Source organism: Rutilus rutilus (genome assembly GCF_951802725.1).
Source record: "Rutilus rutilus genome assembly, chromosome: 11".
Classification (NCBI taxonomy): domain Eukaryota; kingdom Metazoa; phylum Chordata; class Actinopteri; order Cypriniformes; family Leuciscidae; genus Rutilus; species Rutilus rutilus.
Genome location: NC_140216.1, coordinates 20,389,619 through 20,405,690, shown reverse-complemented (window position 1 = coordinate 20,405,690; position 16,072 = coordinate 20,389,619). Strand labels below are relative to the sequence as shown.

General features: G+C 37.3%; 2 protein-coding genes and 2 long non-coding RNA genes across 20 annotated transcripts in view; 2 read left to right on the top strand and 2 right to left on the bottom strand.

Annotated features, from left to right (window-relative positions):
* thrb (thyroid hormone receptor beta) overlaps positions 1-16,072 on the bottom strand; it is a 443,394-nt gene that overhangs the window by 173,497 nt on the left and 253,825 nt on the right. The window lies entirely within an intron of this gene.
* Positions 1-16,072, top strand: part of LOC311299395 — a 538,425-nt gene that overhangs the window by 411,957 nt on the left and 110,396 nt on the right. The gene's annotated exons all lie outside the window — the stretch shown is intronic.
* LOC311299393 (uncharacterized protein) lies at positions 2,900-4,601 on the top strand. Its single transcript, XM_084422938.1, has 3 exons — positions 2,900-3,179; positions 3,272-4,285; positions 4,413-4,601. Exons 2-3 carry the CDS (start codon positions 3,560-3,562, stop codon positions 4,578-4,580), a joined length of 894 nt encoding a protein of 297 aa, XP_084279064.1. The 5' UTR covers positions 2,900-3,179; positions 3,272-3,559; the 3' UTR covers positions 4,581-4,601.
* LOC311299394 lies at positions 6,517-8,341 on the bottom strand. The gene is made up of 2 exons (XR_014629112.1): positions 6,985-8,341; positions 6,517-6,646 (listed from the first exon to the last, which is right to left on the bottom strand). It is a non-coding gene; the product is annotated as an uncharacterized lncRNA (long non-coding RNA).

Here is a 16,072-nt window from a genome sequence, read left to right as displayed (position 1 = left end):
TGCAGTCGATGTGTTTCTCTTTTTCAGACACAAATAACTTTACTTATAATTAATATAATTAAGTATAATTTAGTTATACTTTAAGTATAATTAAGTATACCACTTCCGGTTGGCCGAATTTGAATGTTGTTGCGTTGCGCACTGAGCTGATGGTTTAAAGATTATTAAAGGAACACTCCGACTTTTTGAGACTTTAGCTTATTCACATTATCCCCCAGAGTTAGATAAGTCCATACTAGTGTTGTCACGGTACCAAAATTTCAGTATTCGGTACCGATACCAGTGAAAATCCACGGTTCTCGGTACCAATTTCGGTACCAAAGCTTAATTTAGATTAAATTTACATAATTATATTAAAGTGTATATCACAGTTACAAAGATGGAAACTGTAGTATTAAAAATACTTTACAATAAGATTCCATTTGTTAGATAAGAGATAAAATGACCTAACAAAAAAACAATAGTTATATACTGTCGCAATTATTCTCCTTGGGGTTAATTTAAAAATACATTTTTTAAATCAAAAGTTAACATTATTTCTGTTAACATTATTTAATGCACAATGAATGAAGTGAACAAACATGACCAATCAAGTGTTTGTATTAAATAACATTCACAAACATTAATTAATGTTGTAAAAATATATTGTTCACTTAATGTGTTATGTTAGATAACGCATTAAGTAATGTTAATGAATGGTATCTTATTGTAGCATTACCATTACAGGAGATAAAATATGTTTTATTTGACTTGACTATACTTTTATTTAATCCAAAACTGCATTCATATTTAACTTTAAAAGGGCTTTTTAAACCTGCTAAGAGTTATCCAGACAAGAATAAGACTAGAACTGCTTTTCTGACGGACTGATATTAATGACGGCTTTTTATTTCTCATCTCCATAAATATATCTAGTAGTAAAGCTAATGCAAGGGCTAGAAATCAATTAATAGGCCTATGTCACACTTCCTCGTCGTCATGGAGAGCGCAGTTCGCACGAGCGTGTACTCCCGTGGCGTCTGTCGTTGAACGCGCATGGAAAAACGAGCGCGCCGCTTCTATTATGAGCGCGCTTGTCATTTGAAATAACGTATCTGCACGCGCAAAAACATCAGCACCACATCAGCAGCAGCACCGCCGATCGCCATCAGCGCTTTTATGAAGAGGACGCAACTGCACGCGCTTCGGGCATGCACGTGCATCAAGTACCGGGTTTGAGAAAACCTGGTACCGTGACGTTTAAAAAAAAATAGTACCGACTTGGTACCGAAGTACCGGGTCTTTTGACAACACTAGTCCATACATACCTTTTTCATTTCTGTGCGTTCTGTAAGTGTTATTTGACGAACCCACCGCTAGCCTAGCTTAGCACAAAGACTGGATGTAAATGGATAGTGTTAGCATAGTAATCCCAATAAGTGACAAAATAATTCAAACATTTTCCTATTTACATGTTGTGATCTGTATAGTCACAGCGTGTACAAAAAACAAGGCTATATGAGACAGAGACCATTTTTAATCGTATAAATACTGGGAACTATATTCTCACTCGGCGTAGGAGCACAGCTAGCGTTACCTGGGCTGAGTGATCAGCGCAGCACACGAAACGCCCTGTGGTGAGGAGCAGAGAGTTCGCTCAGAGTTGGAGTAATAGAGTCAGCAATTACTAGATAGTAAATTTATAGTTTACAGTCATGGGTGTTCGCTGTATTGTAAAGAGTTGCGACAATAAACAGGGGAGACCAGGTAATACTATGATATTTCATAGAATTCCAACCAAAAACTAGCCTGGGTTTCCCCATACTGCCTTGCTCGCAGCGCGATTCTATTCACGCTGCTAGGCAGTCTGGACACCATGGGACAATTTTTCCCCTGAAAAAGGGAACCAATCACAGAACGGGGAGGGAGCAGCAAGATGATGATGACACCGAAGCAGTTTGTTTATATCAGACTCGATGTTACCTTCTACCCTCATGTTTATCTTTCACAAACGGTAATATTCGCTAAACGCCATCGTGTACAAATAAATCTTTGACCCATCGTCTTTTTCCTCGTCGAATTTCACTCTACATACGTCATCTGGTATAATTGAAGCGATTGGCTATGAGCTACATACAGGCGCATTTGATAGACATTCATAGTGCCCAATAAACGGCTCTGGGCATTCGTAAACCACGCCTCAAATACGAGAAAATGCGCACGTAGTTCCCAGACCAAGTCTCAATGAGACTTGGTCTGACGTTAGCCAGGCTAACCAAAAACGCTGACCTGATGAATCGATGGCTACTTGTTCTGGGTATCGATCCAAACACACCTGTAAACACCATCAAGAAGTATTTAGTTTGCTCAGAACATTTCACTGAGGACGACTATTTTGAAAAAATGCAAGTTGCCACACGGACCATGAAACGTGTGCTAAAGGATACAGCCATCCCATCGATAAAGACAGGACAAATTGGATCACCTGTTGCTGCGGTAAGTGTTCCGTTATGTTTTGAGATGACTAACATTAGCCATACTGTAACAGTGCCATGCTAATGTAATGAAAACTTAGTGAAATTATTACGTGAATAGGGGCTCCGTGTATCCTCTTTATTGTTATTATTGTGTTGTCATGAACACACTGTATCGCTCAATAACAAATGAGCGGCGCTAAATGTAACTCTCAGGACTAACGTTATAACATTCAACTTGCTAATGAATTGGAGGGGGATGGGCAGTTTTCTTTTTTGAGAAAATGTTTGTGAAATAGTAGGCTAACGTTACTGTCTGTGGGTTCATTGTGCAAAAACTATTTGCCTTGTGCAATTACTCTCCCCATATTCTAGGCTATTGTAATGCAATTATCTAACATTACTGTATTATATGCTGTTGATTACATTTGGTCAGCTGTAATAAATTGCATTTCAATTATATATATACCTGTAATAATTTTTTATACATTTTCTGTGATAATTATTAATCAGGGTGAGATGAGTGTTCTACTGCCGGATCTGCTGGAATTAGAGGATGCTTCCAGCCTGTTTGCAGGTGTACCACACTCCACCCCCCGAAAAACATGTACTGCACCTACTGCAGAGTTCAAAGCCCCACTACCTTTGCAGCTCACAAGTCCTGCTCAGACAGCTACAGGGACAAAGCCATTGATTGCCTTGGCACCCAGCTGGACACGTCAATTGGTAGGATAAATAATATTTTATTATTCAATGGTTTTTATATTTTCTGTGATAAATGCAGCAAATCTTGCAATGAAATCTATATTTCCTTATAGGACACTGCTTCATCGCCCATGATGACGGCTACCTGCAGGCCAAAAAAAAGTCTAATCTTTGATGTAAGTAGCAAGCCACGTTATCTATCCATGAAGGGTAAAAATGTTATCAAAACATTTACATACATTTTGATCATTCAGCGGAAACTGATCTTGATTAATCATCATGAAATGCAAAATAGAACAGTCAGATAATTAAATATTATAAATCTATTTTCAAATGATGACCAACACGTTCAGCAAAAACATGTTTGCATGTAAAGGTAAGGTGAGAAAACAAATTGTACCATGTTGGTTTGTCATCAACAGGAAACACAACAAATTGATTATTCTGAAACGGATATCAGTTCAGCAACATCAGCCTTGGACATCAGCATGGCCTCAGAACCTCCCGCTGATCCTGCTGACTCCAGTTTTGTTCCTGACACAAGCCCCTCCACCTCTACCACAGGAAGCACAGCAAGCATTCCTGGGCAATGTAAAGGATGGAAAGAGAGGAAATGGCTGGTTAATGAGTCCAAAATTATGGAACTTTTCCAAAAATGCACTATTTGTGGTGCTGCAATGTGTGAAGTGAACCAAAATGTGAAAACATCTGGTAGCAGGATCAGAGTCCAATGGAAATGTAATGGTGGACACACTGGAGATTGGGAATCATGCCCAACTGTCCGTGGGATGCCTGAGAACAACCTGTTAGCAGCAGCAGCAACACTCTTCACTGGTGCTACTTATACAGACATTGCTGATTGGGCAGGGCTTTTGAACCTTCAACTGCCCCATAAATCCACATTCTACAGTGTACAGTCCAGCTACCTGATTCCAGTTATTGCAGAAGAATACAAGAAGCAGGAGGCCAATATAAGAGCAAGACTCATCGGCCAGACTCTGGATGGCGAGGGAGTGCAGATCTGTGGAGATGGGAGAAGTGATAGCCCAGGTCATTCCTCAAAATACACAACGTATTCCTTCATGGATGACTGCACCAATCAGATTGTGACATTTGAGTTGATTCAGGTAAAAATGATCAAATATAAATATAATAATAGATCCAAACCTTCAGTCATTGTTCTGAAAAGTATTACCCGAAATGTAATGTCCCAATCTTCACAGTAGGCAATAAACCTGTATATTTTCCCCCTAGGTGACCCAGGCCAAAAGTTCTGTTGCCATGGAGCCAATGGGTTTCAAAATAGGACTGGAAAAGCTACTAGATGAAGGGATCGATGTAAAGGTTGTCACAACCGACAGACATCCCTCTATCAGGAAAAATAATGAGGGAGGATTATCCAAATATAGAACACCAGTTTGATCCATGGCATACCGGAAAAGGTTAGTCTATTGTTGTTAGTGTAAGCTAATTTGCACATCTCCTTATACTTCTGCTGTGATGTCTGGCTTCTCTGTGTATCACATTTACCCTATAGATCAAGTATTATAATGTTATAATGCTCTTTCATATTATAATTCAGGAATAAAGAAAAAACTGGTTTTGGCATCCAATCGCAAGAACTGCATGGACCTTGCTCCTTGGATAAAGAGTGTGAGCAATCACATGTGGTGGAGCTGTAGCTCATCAAAAGGAGATTCAAAGGTACACAATTATACATTATACACACACACACATACATATTGCAAAGTCTAATTTATTTTCTCATGTGCATAATGTAAACGGATATAATGCACAGTGGAATATCACTGCTGGCTTGCACACATAACCGCATGACATAAATTATTTTTGATAGGATCTATTTTTGTTCAAATTAGTTTTTTTTATCCTGTACGTTATGACAATGCTGAAAAGATTTCTGCCTGTGCTGCTGTAATGTTACTGTCAGGAATTGCTGAGACGATGGAAATCAGTTCTCCATCATATCTGTGGGGTCCATCGTTGGGAAGAAGATGGCATTGAACATAAATGCTACCACGATGAGCTGACAGCGGACGAGCAAAGGAGGAAGAAGTGGTTGGCCGTAGACTCCCCTGCCTACAAGGCCCTTTATGAAGTGGTCATGAATGCACGCCTACTGAAAGACCTTGAACAAATGGCACTGTTCAAACACACAGGTATGTTTATCAAACACTTCATAACTAATGAATTGACTCCTTACAATTTAGTTTATGTGGGAACTATTTCCGTAAAACTGGTTTATAATGTAATAGATATCAATAAATCATCACAGACAATGATGAACATTACATAAAGCCAATCTTCAACAAATCATGCACAGAACTTGTATTCTATGTTCCATGTATTGTTTATACAGTAATTTATATTTTTTACTGTCTTTATTTCTGTTCACCAGGACAACTTGAGGTATTCCATAATGTCCTTCTCAAATACTGTCCCAAAAGACTGCACTTTGAATATGCATCAATGCAAGCGCGAACAATGTTGGCAGTCATGGACCATAACGAGAACAAGCAACGACAGCGTCTGGTAAGTATTTCAGAATTTTCAGCCATACACGTCAGTAATGATCAGTTTGTAATTTATCAACTAAATATATGAATGACCATATTAACTTTTACAACATAACACTTTTGCTGTTATAAGTGGAATTAAATAATATACATTTTAGATCAGAATCATAACAGACCAAACTCCTCAGACATACTCGTTTTAATTTCAGGCCTCCAAAGACACAGTGTTGTTTATCAAAAACAATCTAAACAATGGATTGCCAGACCTGTGTACCAGGAAACCAAACAAACATTCAGGAACAACATGATAGATGCTGTCATCCAGAGAAGGCTGGATCCCTGTGTAAAGTACCAAGATCCCTCATCTCGTTTAAAAGTTCCCCGTTTGGCTGCAAACATCGCCAGAGTTACAAAACCTGTGAAGGAGGATGTTATTGCCGGACACACATCTCGGTTCAAAGGTCCAGACTCATGAATAGTATGATATGGGTATAAATAATAAATAAATGTTCACCATCCCACCTACCCAACTATCATTTCATAGGCCTGCTTTACACAATCAACACTGCCACCCAAAGTGTCTTTGTTATTATTGTTGTATATAGTTCTGTTATTGTTATTATTGTTGTATATAGTTCTGTTATTGTTATACAGCTAGTGTAAAATAAATATGATTATTTCTCATTTTGCGATTTCTCATTCTCTTATTTCTCTTGTGCTAATCTGCCTTGAGTTGGCCTACAAGTTGTACAGTAAAAGGTGTTCAATCTCTTACTAACTAGTACACACCATATGTTGTTCAAAAAAATGAAAAGACGTAAGTGTAGATGTTTCATTAATGTATTTTAAGTATGAATTATTACAATAAATAAAAAGCAAATCAATGTTTCACATATTTTCAGAATGAAATAAAACTCAGCTGTCTTGTAAGAGATCTTCTATCAAGGATGGAACCTGGGGGCAGAGAAAAAAACTGTAAGACAGTGTAGTTTCACAGACCAGTGTCAAAGTTTCAGACAGGCTGAAAGTGTATACAGACTAATGTAGTCAGGGACAATACTATAAAATAATTCCCAGACTACTACTATGATATTCCTGGCTTGTTCTTTTTATGTTGTCACATTTCTTTATTCACAGATAAACTATATGCAACATATACAGTAATACCAAATACAAAAAAATGAAACTTTTATTCTTGTAAGACATTTCAATATCGCCAGTTTATGAATTTTGTATGATAAAGACATGTAGTTTAGGCTAATTATGTATGAATGCTGTTGGCACATACTTACTTATGCTACAACATTTCCAGTGCCTCCTCCGCCTCTTGAAATCCCACATAGACACCAGTCTCTGAGGGATATTTTCTTCTAATGGCACCAACCACACATGATGGCAATGGTTTACGATTTCTTCTACCCAAAGTGTCTCCCTTCAGGGCCCACTCCAATACTATGCGGTAGGACACCAACCTGTATTGACTAAGAGCACAGAAAACGTTGTATGAATAACTTAGCTAAGCTACAAGTCAACAGGTGATCATGAAAGGCTATTTCAAATGTGCTATGTCAGTTGACGTGCGCATATTTTGTGTATTGACACACTGTATGCAATGGCAATACTACAATTTCATTGAACTATGAATGATCATTATAACAAAATCACTTACTTGGTGGACAGTTGACCATTAGGTTCACTCGGCATGGGGCGTTTCTTCCAGTTGATCTTGTCACATTGGGAAAAAAAAACGACAACTGCCAGGTGTATTAGGGCAGAGAAATCTTCCGTGGAAGTGACGCAAATATTTTGATTGTCATCAGCCCTTGACATTGATGGCAATACCCGGTCCCATTCATTACAACAAAGACACTCGGTTTCTGTGGGCATAGGTTGGCATGTTCCACATTTACACCACCAGTCCGTGTTCGTTCTGATTCTCCCTTCGACATCAATCTGTTCGACATCTTGTCTTACAGCTTCCAAAGTTTGTAACTCCTCGTCTGTGTATTCTGGCTCAAACCTATATGGTTCGGGATCTTGGTTTGATACACAGTAAAATTCCTCTGAGTCTGACAATTCCTCAAAGTCAGCCATGATCATGAGTCACGTCTAGCGAGTTAGTCACGTTTGTTTTGTTTACGGAACCATCAACAGAACAGGGCGTCTCGTGTGCTGCGCTGATCACTCCGCCCAAGTAGCCACTCCGCCCAAGTAACGCTAGCTGTGCTCCTACGCCGAGTGAGAATATAGTTCCCAGTATTTATACGATTAAAAATGGTCTCTGTCTCATATAGCCTTGTTTTTTGTACACGCTGTGACTATACAGATCACAACATGTAAATAGGAAAATGTTTGAATTATTTTGTCACTTATTGGGATTACTATGCTAACACTATCCATTTACATCCAGTCTTTGTGCTAAGCTAGGCTAGCGGTGGGTGCGTCAAATAACACTTACAGAACACACAGAAATGAAAAAGGTATGTATGGACTTATCTAACTCTGGGGGATAATGTGAATAAGCTAAAGTCTCAAAAAGTCGGAGTGTTCCTTTAAGTTCTGCTTGTTTGATTGAAGTTCGACTAATGAATGATGCCGCCAAAGAAAAATGTAAACCAGCCTGACGAGGTGGAGGAAATTAAGAAATCTCTTGACTTTTTGTCAGCGGAGATTACAAAAGTTGCAACCCAACAAAATAAGATCATGGAGTTGATGGGAGAAATTCAAGCGCTTAAAACGCAGAACAATGAAAAGGATAAAATCATAGCTTTCCTGGAGAATCGAGTGACCGACCTTGAGCAATTTACACGGAGTAACGACCTCATTATCAGCGGCCTGAGGACCAAACACCGGAGTTATGCCAGAGCGGCCATGGCATCTGAGGATGCTGTTATGGGGAGGAGCGGGTCCGACGCCTCGGAGGACGACCGTGAGTCGCTGGAGCAACAGGTGCTTTGTTTCTTGGAAAGCAAGGGCATTTCCATTAACAGTGGTGACATCGAAGCATGCCATACCCTGCCCAATAAAACCAAAACGGCCGCACCTGCAATAATAATCCGGTTTACCAACAGGAAGAAAAAACACGCACTCCTTAAACAAGGAAAGAAGCTAAAAGGGACAGACGTATATATCAACGAACACCTCACTAAGAAGAACGCGGATATTGCAAGAAGAGCACGAATTCTAAGAAAACAAAACAAGATTCAAGCATCATGGACTTCCAACTGCAAAGTATTTATAAAGTTAAATGGATCCACACCAGAGGCAGCGAAAGTGCTCATTATCAGAGATGTTGCTGAGCTGGACAAGTTCGTGGAATACAATTGACAAGATAAACGCAGGTAACTGAATTAACACTGAACAAAATACATCAAGAACTTCCATAATGAGCTCGAGCATAAATCATCTACTTACAAAGTACGAAAAACTGGACTTAAAATGTTTTGAATATACTGATTATGAGTCAAAAGACATTGAAAATGAAATCGATCCTGAAAATAACTTTTATAAGGACATGCAAAATCAATGTGAATATTACACAGAAGAACAATATAGGAGAAATGTAATAATGGATGGATTAATATCAATTATACATTTTAATAGTAGGAGTCTTAATTCTAATCTAGCAGAAATTAAGCATTGTTTAAAAAAAATAGAAAGGAAATTCACAGTAATTGCAATTTCAGAAACCTGGCTTGATGAAGAGCAAATTGACACGACTGGAATTGAGGGATATGAAATGTTTTATATTAATAGGACTCAATCTAAGGGAGGGGGGGCTGCACTATTCATTGATAAAATGTATAAATGTAAAGTTGTCAGTAACATGTCATTTGCAATGATTAACATTATGGAGTGTGTCACAGTAGAAATTGAGAGAGAGAAAGAAAGAAATATTCGGATAAGCTGTATATACAGAAAACCAGGATCTTGTATTGATACATTTAGGGAAAAGATTGACGAGCTATATAATAGACACAACAACAAGAAAATTCTGTTTGTTTGTGGTGATCTCAATATTGATTTGTTAAACCCACAACAACATAATTCAACCACAGAATTTATCAATTCAATGTATAGCAACAGCTTATACCCTACAATTACACGACCAACTAGAATAACAACACACAGTGCCACACTAATTGACAACATATTTACAAACGTTATTGACAGATCGGTTATGAGTGGCCTAATAATAACTGACATAAGCGACCACCTGCCAGTCTTTGCAATTATACAAAACTGTATGCAGAAGAATAAAGACAGTACTACAATTATGATGAAAAAAAAAAAAAAAAAATGCTGTAAACTCTTTTAAACAAGACCTTTTAAGACAAGACTGGAAAAAAGTTTATGTGAGTGATGTCAATCGGGCCTATGAAACATTTCTGACAATCATATCAGGATTATATGACAAACATTGTCCTCTAATAAAGAAAACAGAAACAAAAAAGTACATTGAGAAACCATGGATATCAAAGGGAATCATAAACGCATGCAAAAAGAAGAATTTATTATACAAAGAATTCTTAAAGAAAAGAACAATAGAAGCAGAACAAAAATATAAGTTATATAAAAATAAATTAACAAAAATCATAAGATGCAGTAAAGTTGATTATTATAGCAATCTACTGGAAGACAACAAAAATAATGTAAAAAAAACATGGGATGTCTTAAATGCTATTATTTAAAAAAAAGGGGGAAAAGATGAATATCCAAGTTACCTGTTGTTATCAAATGATACAGAAATCACTGACAGTGCTTTAGTTGCTGCACTGTAAAAAATTTGTAACACTGCCCAATCAAAAATTTCAATTGACCGATAACATCTAAATTTTTCAATTGGCCCAAGTGAAATTCTGTAAATTCTAAAATTAAATGTACAGATTTTCACTTGGGCCAATTGAAAAATTTAGATGTTATCGGTCAATTGAAATTTTTGATTGGGGAGTGTTACAAATTTTTTACAGTGTGGGGAATTCAATAAATATTTTGTCAATGTTGGTCCGGGACTGGCAAGGGATATTCCAAAAACGGGTAGTAGTGATAGAGTAGAAAGTAAGAAGTTATTTGTAGAAGAAACAATATTTATAAGAGGGACTGATGAAAAAGAACTTATTGATGTTGTAAATAAATTGAAGAGTAAGAAGTCGACCGACTGCCATGATATTGATATGTGCACAGTCAAAAACATTATTGAATCCATAGCAAGACCTCTAACCCATATTTGCAATCAGTCCCTACAAACCGGTGTTTTTCCAGATAAAATGAAAATAGCTAAAGTAATACCAATATATAAAACTGGAGACAAACATATACTACACAACTACAGACCCATCTCATTGCTTCCACAGTTTTCTAAAATACTGGAAAAAATGTTCTTTATAAGGCTAGATGACTTCATCGCCAAACATAGCATTTTATATGAACAGCAATATGGTTTTAGAGCTGATAGATCAACTTCTTTTGCATTGATAGAATTTATAGAAAAAGTTACAAATGCCATAGACAGGAAGCAATATGCAGTAGGGATATTTCTAGATCTCAAAAAAGCTTTTGATACTGTAGATCACAAACTATTGATTCAAAAACTACAAAGATATGGTATTAGGGGAATTGCACTAACATGGTTATCCAGTTACCTAGATAACAGAAAACAGTATGTTGAAATACAAAACAATAAATCACAGCTGTTGCAGGTTACATGTGGGTTGCCACAGGGTTCAGTGTTGGGGCCATTATTATTTAACCTTTATATAAATAATATATGTGAAGTGTCACAAATTATGGAAACTATTCTTTTTGCTGATGACACAAACCTACTATGTTGTGGTGAAAATTTGGAGAAGCTTCTGGATACTATGGAAAAGGAAATGAGTAGGATGAAGATTTGGTTTGATGAAAATAAACTAACACTGAATTTGAGTAAAACCAAATTTATAATATTTGGGAACCGATTAAAAGACACAGATAAGAAACTTATGATAAATGGTATAGAACTAGAACGAGTATCTGAAATAAAATTTCTTGGGGTAGTTATAGATAATAAATTAAGCTGGAAACCTCATATAAAGTATATTAAAACTAAAATATCCAAGTCATTAGCAATATTAAATAAAGCCAAAGAACTATTGAATAAGGCTTCTCTAAGTATGTTGTACTGTTCCTTCATACTCCCATACATGACTTATTGTGTGGAAGTATGGGGGAACACTTACAAAACAAATACATATCCAATCTTCATCCTACAAAAAAGAGCTATTCGAATCATACATAAAACTACATACAGACAACCAACGAACCCATTGTTCATTAAACTCAAAATATTAAAATTTAAAGATTTGATTGACTACAAAACTATTCAAATTGCTTTTAGAGCACATAATAACCAATTGCCTAGAAATATCCAAGAGCTTTTTCAATTGAGAGAAAGCACGTACAATTTCAGAGGAATATCAATGTTTAGTAAACCATTAATTCGAACAAATAGTAAGCTCCACTGTATAACAACTCAGGGTGTTATCCTGTGGAACAACAGCGATAATGATTTAAAGTTATGTAAAAACTTATTGCAACTGAAATTATTATTTAAAAAAAGAATCCTAGATGGATATGAACTGGAACAGTGATTTTCAGAGCTTTGTTGATTTTTATTTAGTTTGAATATATAATTATGCAAACAATATAAGTAGCAAAAAATATCATTGAATGGGGGTAGGACATGAAAAGTTATATTAACTTCTTCCTACCCCTTTGAACATGACTGTTATTTGGATTATCTGCTGATGATCTTTTTTGTTGATTGTTTGTTCTTATTTAGTTGTTGTATTTTTTTTTTAACATGTTCAATAAATATAAAAAAAAAGAAAAAAAAAAAGTATTGAGTAATGAGCAAGCAAGCACTGTGTGACCCACATCAGAGCCGCCTATCTCTCACTGTGAATTGCTGAGCTGCTCTGATGATGTAAGGCAGTTGTTCCCAACCCTTGGGAGCTTACATGCTTTGAGGTCAAATATGGATATGAAAAACCTTTTCATATAGGTAGTTTCTAGGAATGCTCCAAATGATCGGCCACTGATCGGAGCCAGTTGATAATGTAATATATTTTTTATTGGACAAGTGGCAGCAAATCACACATCAATCATTCAGCATACATAAACAAATGAATCCATATTATACAGAAAAATTAACAATAAAAATAGACTATTATATAATAATGATTACGATTGGCACCTAAGCCATACTTTCAAACCCTGTTTAAAACTGCCTATGCTTCTTACTGTCTTGAGTGTACCAGGTAACCGATTCCAAAGGGTAGTTCCAGCATAAAGAAAAGACTGTTTGCCCAGATTAGTGTTAAATCTGGGGGGTACAAAATCTGTTGAGCTACCCCTAGTGGAGTACCTGTGAACTTCGTTTACTCTATTAAAATAATTTCTAAAATATTTGGGAACATCTCCATAAACAATTTTATGTACCATACCCAACTGCATCTGAGACACTCGATCCTCAACTTTCAACCATTCCACCCTTTCAAAGTGGGAAGATTCCAGATGAGTTCTTATGGGAAGGTCTAAAATAAGCCTTATTAATTTATTTTGAGACGTCTGAAGCCTATGTTTCAGGTTCCCTGTGACACCATTGTACCATGAGCCACACGCATCCAAAAACTTTGATATTCTGGCCAAAAAACAGACTCTCTGATTTACTTTGGTGATTACCTTTTGGGCCTGACCTACTCCAGATAAGTTGCAATCTAACATACATCCAAGATAACTTATTGATTCCTTGGCAGTAATTACAATATCTCCAGCTAGGACCTTAAAACCAGAGGCTTTCTTTAACTTTATCTTTGTTCCAAACAATATAGATTAAATTTTCCCTAAATGAAGTGATAATCTGTTATCAGCCATCCACGTGCTAACATTTAGAAGTTCTGCGCTAAGTATGCTTTCAATCATATATTTATCCTTGTGAGAAACAACCAGCACAGAATCATCTGCATATAAAAAAAGACTGCATGAACAAGCAGACTTTAGGTCATTTATATATAGCAGAAAGTAAAGTGGACCCAAAATGCTCCCTTGAGGTACCCCACAGTCCATGCCTTTTGGTTGAGACATTTTCCCCCCAATGTCCACTACTTGCGTTCTATTCTCCAGAACCCCCCATCGTGCATTTCTGTGCTAATTCACTAAAACCCATGGCTTTCAATTTATACATTAAAACATAATGGTCGACTGTATCAAAGGCTTTTTGTAAGTCTAACATGACCATGCCACAGAAATTTCCATTATCTACCTCGTTTTTTATAAAATCAGTTAGAAACAGTAAACAGGAATCCATAGAGTGAGATTTACGAAAGCCAGACTGGAACTCATAAAGTAAGTTTTGTGATTTTAAGTAATTATCAGTCTGTTCAAAAATGATCCTTTCAATTATCTTTGACAGACAACCAAGAATTGAGACAGGTTTATAATTACCAGGGTCTAGTTTACTCCCTTTCTTATATAATGGAATCACTCTGGCAATCTTAAGGTCATTGGGAAAGTATCCTTGTTCTATCGACCTGTTTATAAAATGAGTAATGCTCAGAGTAATGATCTCAGCGGCATCCCTCAGGAATCTAGATGGAATAGAATCTAATCCTGTGGCTTTAGAGCCATCAAGCCTCTTCAGCTTCTCAAGAACAAGTGCCTCCCTCACCTTTTCAAAAAAGAAACTCCCCGCCTAGACACCTAACTGAGAGTAAAAGTCCTGCACATGACTTTCACCATATTGACCAGTCTGGCCAGGTAACTTTTCCACAAGCTTCCTGGCAACAGATGAGAAATACTTATTAAAGCTATCTGCCACTATCTCCTTCTCTGATGTAATGTTGTTACCAAGATCTAGAGTGATATTTTTTTTTTTTTACCTTTTACTGTAGCCAAGTTGCTTAAGGGATTTCCATAACTTTCCTGAGTCATTTCTGTATTCAGCAATTTTTTCATTGAAATATGCCTTTTTTGTATTGACCACTAATCTGTTAACTTCATTTCTTGCCTTTTTATTATCAGCCAAACTCTGCTCATCCTTGTTTTCTCTGAATTTCCCATACTTCCTATTTCTTATCCTAACTGCCTCAAGTACGTCATTTACCCAGGGTTCTGTTCTCTGCTTTATTCAAATTTCTTTATATGGGGCTATTTTATCTACAGATTTTAAAAACATACTTTTAAATAAGCACCATGCTCTGTCCACATCACTACATTGCAAAACCGTAGACCAATTCATTTTTATTTAAACAGCCATTGAGCGCTTCTTTGCTATACTTTTTCAGTGACCGGGTTTTTATAGAAGTATGATTGTTGAGCACTGCTTGCTTGATCTTTCTAGTACAGAAAATAATAGAATGGTCACTCAACCCATATTTTATAACCCCGCTTTCTGTTATCCTAGATTTGTCTGACACTAGGACAAGGTCAATCGTGGTTTGGGTGGTAGAGCACACACGTGTAGGTTCATTAATCAACTGATGTAAACTATAGGAGCGACAGAAATTCATCAATGCTTTATACCCAGAAACATCACTTTTCTGAAAATCAGTGTTGAAATCCCCCAACATGATAACTTCAGATTTAACCAAGTCCATGCAATTTGAGCAAACATCCTCTAAAAGTTCATAAAGCTGTGTTTGATCAGGCGGTCTGTAACATGCGCAAATTAGTATGGGCTTACCTCTTCGGTAGCAAAATATCTAACCAAACCGCTTCAACCTGCTGACTATTTAAGTCCATTCTATGATTAAAACCAATGTCCCAATTCCGCTGTTTCAAACATATACACCCCTCCACCTTTGCGGTTTCTATCTCTCCTAATTACCAAATAGTTCTCCAATTCAATTTCAGCATCTGTAATGGAGTCATCCATTCTGCTTTTGCTGAGGTGTCGGATCTCTGTGATTTTCGGTAGAAGGCTTCTGACGTTGAGATGAAGCAGGTGTAATCCTCTCGCCGACATGAAAGAATCCACATTCGATATCTCTTTATAGACACCCTCCAGCTCTTCCAAGAGTGCCTGCTCCACGGAGGCCTGTGGATCCAAACTCCTGGCCTGCTCCGCACAGTGCTCCCGGATCACTGTTGCGTCTCCCAGCTCCGGATCTCCACCACTTCTCCCGGTGCCTCCACACACGCTTCTACTCCCTTCAGCGACACTCATGGATAGGAATTTGTCCCCAGCGTTTGGATGTCTAGGGCAAACCATTGCACATGCCGAGGGCCTACTTGACATCTTATTCCTTGGTCCAAATTCCCGCATCAGGCCCGGGCATTGATGCCCGGGCCTCCAGATAATAATAGGCAGATGCAAATGATCAATTCGTCACCATTCACTTG

Bases quoted from the DNA above. Each gene is read 5' to 3' on its own strand.
- LOC311299393 (XM_084422938.1), top strand. From the start codon at position 3,560: ATGTTGGTTTGTCATCAACAGGAAACACAACAAATTGATTATTCTGAA. The intron at 4,286-4,412 runs GTAAAAATGATC...TTTTCCCCCTAG, and splicing joins TGACATTTGAGTTGATTCAG to GTGACCCAGGCCAAAAGTTC.